The following is a 2,043-nucleotide window of genomic DNA, read 5'->3' as shown; positions in this document are numbered from 1 at the left end:
AGAGGTAAGAAAGGACAGTCAGTTTCAGCATCAAGTAGAAGACTGAATATTTAGGATCCCATGAAATTCTCAGTTATAGAAAACTAGATCTATAGATAATATATGCTGATTTTGATCAGAGCCACTAATCTGTTCTGACTCATAGCGACCCTGTATAGAGCTGCTAAGGAGTGTCTGGTGAGTTTGAACCACCAACATTTCAGATAGCACTTTATTGCTAAACATGCAGCACATCAGCAGGATTACTAGACATTATATAGGAAATAAGTAAGAATGTTTAAGGTATAAACAACAGCATATCTGTGAAATTGTTAATTGTTTGTGGCTAAGTTTGCATTGCTTTCTTCTCTTTTCCAGCAGCTTCATCAGCTACATGAAACTTAGAAACCAAACACGTGTTTCAGAATTCATTCTTTTGGGACTCTCAGAAGAGGCAAATCTGCAGCCCCTACTCTTTGGACTCTTCCTGTCCATGTACCTAGTTACCTTCAGTGGGAACCTGCTGATCATCCTGACTATCATCACGGCCTCTCACCTCCACACACCCATGTACTTCTTCATCTTCAGTCTCTCTTTTACAGACATTTGTTTCACCTCCACCACTGTCCCAAAGATGTTGATGAACATTGAGATGCAGAGCAAAGTTATTACCTATGAAGATTGCATCACTCAATTGTATTTTTTCATACTTTTTGTTTCATTAGACCATTTTCTCTTGACAGTGATGGCTTATGACCGATTTGTGGCCATATGTCACCCCCTACACTACACAGTCATCATGAACCCAAAGTTCTGTTGTATCCTAGTTTTCGGTTCCTTATTACTGAGTTCTCTGGAGTCTCTATTAAATAGCTTAATGATTTTGCGACTGTCTTTTTGTACAGAATTGGAAATCTCCCACTTTTTCTGTGAATTTAATCAGGTACTCCAACTTGCTTGTTCTGATACTTTCCTCAATGACTTAATTTTGTATTTTGTAGCTGGACTTCTGGGTGTTATTCCGTTCACTGGGATCCTTTTCTCTTACTGTAAGATTGTGTCCTCCATTTTGAGAATTTCATCTGCTGAGGGGAAGTCTAAAGCCTTTTCCACTTGTGGGTCTCACCTCTCAGTCATTTGCTTGTTCTATGGTACATCTTTTGGAGTTTATCTTAGTTCTGCTGCTTCCCCAAATTCCAAGGCATCTGCAATAGCCTCAGTGATGTACACTGTGGTCACCCCCATGCTGAACCCCTTTATCTATAGTCTTAGAAATAAGGAAATAAAGCAGGGTCTAAGAAAACTTTTAACCCGAGAAACATTTCCTCCATAACAAAATGATTTTATTAGAGAGTAGAGAGTTATTAATGAGCAATGGAGCTCAAAATCATGAAGACCTAAATGATACTTAAATCTGCTCAAAACTCTGAATTTTTTCAGAATACAATCTCCATTATTTTTAAAGTGATTGTTTCTTGCATATTTATTTTTTTTTAAATATTAAGTATAGGTTTATTTAAAAATTCATCAGTTTTCCATTCAACAAATCATATACTTTGTTCCATCTCAATGACTGCAATCATCTCCATGGATTATCAGCTACCAGCTTCCTCCCTGCAGTTTTTATTTACATTCCACCCACCTTCCTGTCCCTTCTCAACTTTGTCCAATAGTGCACCTTAGACATCCTTTCATGAACATTAAAGATCCCATCCCAGATATTACTTACCAAATTTGCATTTAGAGCATTGTCTTTGTGGAATATGCTGTGTCGCAGAAGATAGGTAAAAGTATTGACTCATCTTTAGAGTGTCCTTCGCTGTTCATGTGCTTAATTTTCAATAGAGGAATGTATAATACAGCATCAGACTGAATGTGGAGATGTTAGGAGAAGTTATTAGAGAATGATGTGCTGGTTGAGTAAATATCACAAGCTGTATTCTACAATAAAATAATGCAAGTATTAAACTAAATACTTCAAGGGAGGATGAATTATGTATCATTTATTGCCATTATATTGGTATATACAAATAACAACGTAACAAACATAACACATGCAACATA

The 2,043-nt window shown here is 36.7% G+C and overlaps 1 protein-coding gene across 1 annotated transcript; it reads left to right on the top strand.

The window, feature by feature from the left end:
• Window positions 1–373: 373 nt before the first annotated feature.
• LOC102839453 (olfactory receptor 7C1-like) lies at window positions 374–1,312 on the top strand. The gene has a single exon (XM_006877838.1). It carries the CDS (start codon window positions 374–376, stop codon window positions 1,310–1,312), a length of 939 nt encoding a protein of 312 aa, XP_006877900.1.
• The last annotated feature ends 731 nt before the right edge of the window (window positions 1,313–2,043 follow it).

The sequence above is a fragment of the Chrysochloris asiatica genome, unplaced genomic scaffold, assembly GCF_000296735.1.
Source record: "Chrysochloris asiatica unplaced genomic scaffold, ChrAsi1.0 scaffold00632, whole genome shotgun sequence".
Taxonomy (NCBI): Eukaryota; Metazoa; Chordata; class Mammalia; order Afrosoricida; family Chrysochloridae; genus Chrysochloris; species Chrysochloris asiatica.
This window is presented reverse-complemented; position numbering and strand designations above follow the sequence as displayed.

Coding starts and splice junctions, on each gene's coding strand:
- LOC102839453 (XM_006877838.1), top strand. CDS start 374: ATGAAACTTAGAAACCAAACACGTGTTTCAGAATTCATTCTTTTGGGA.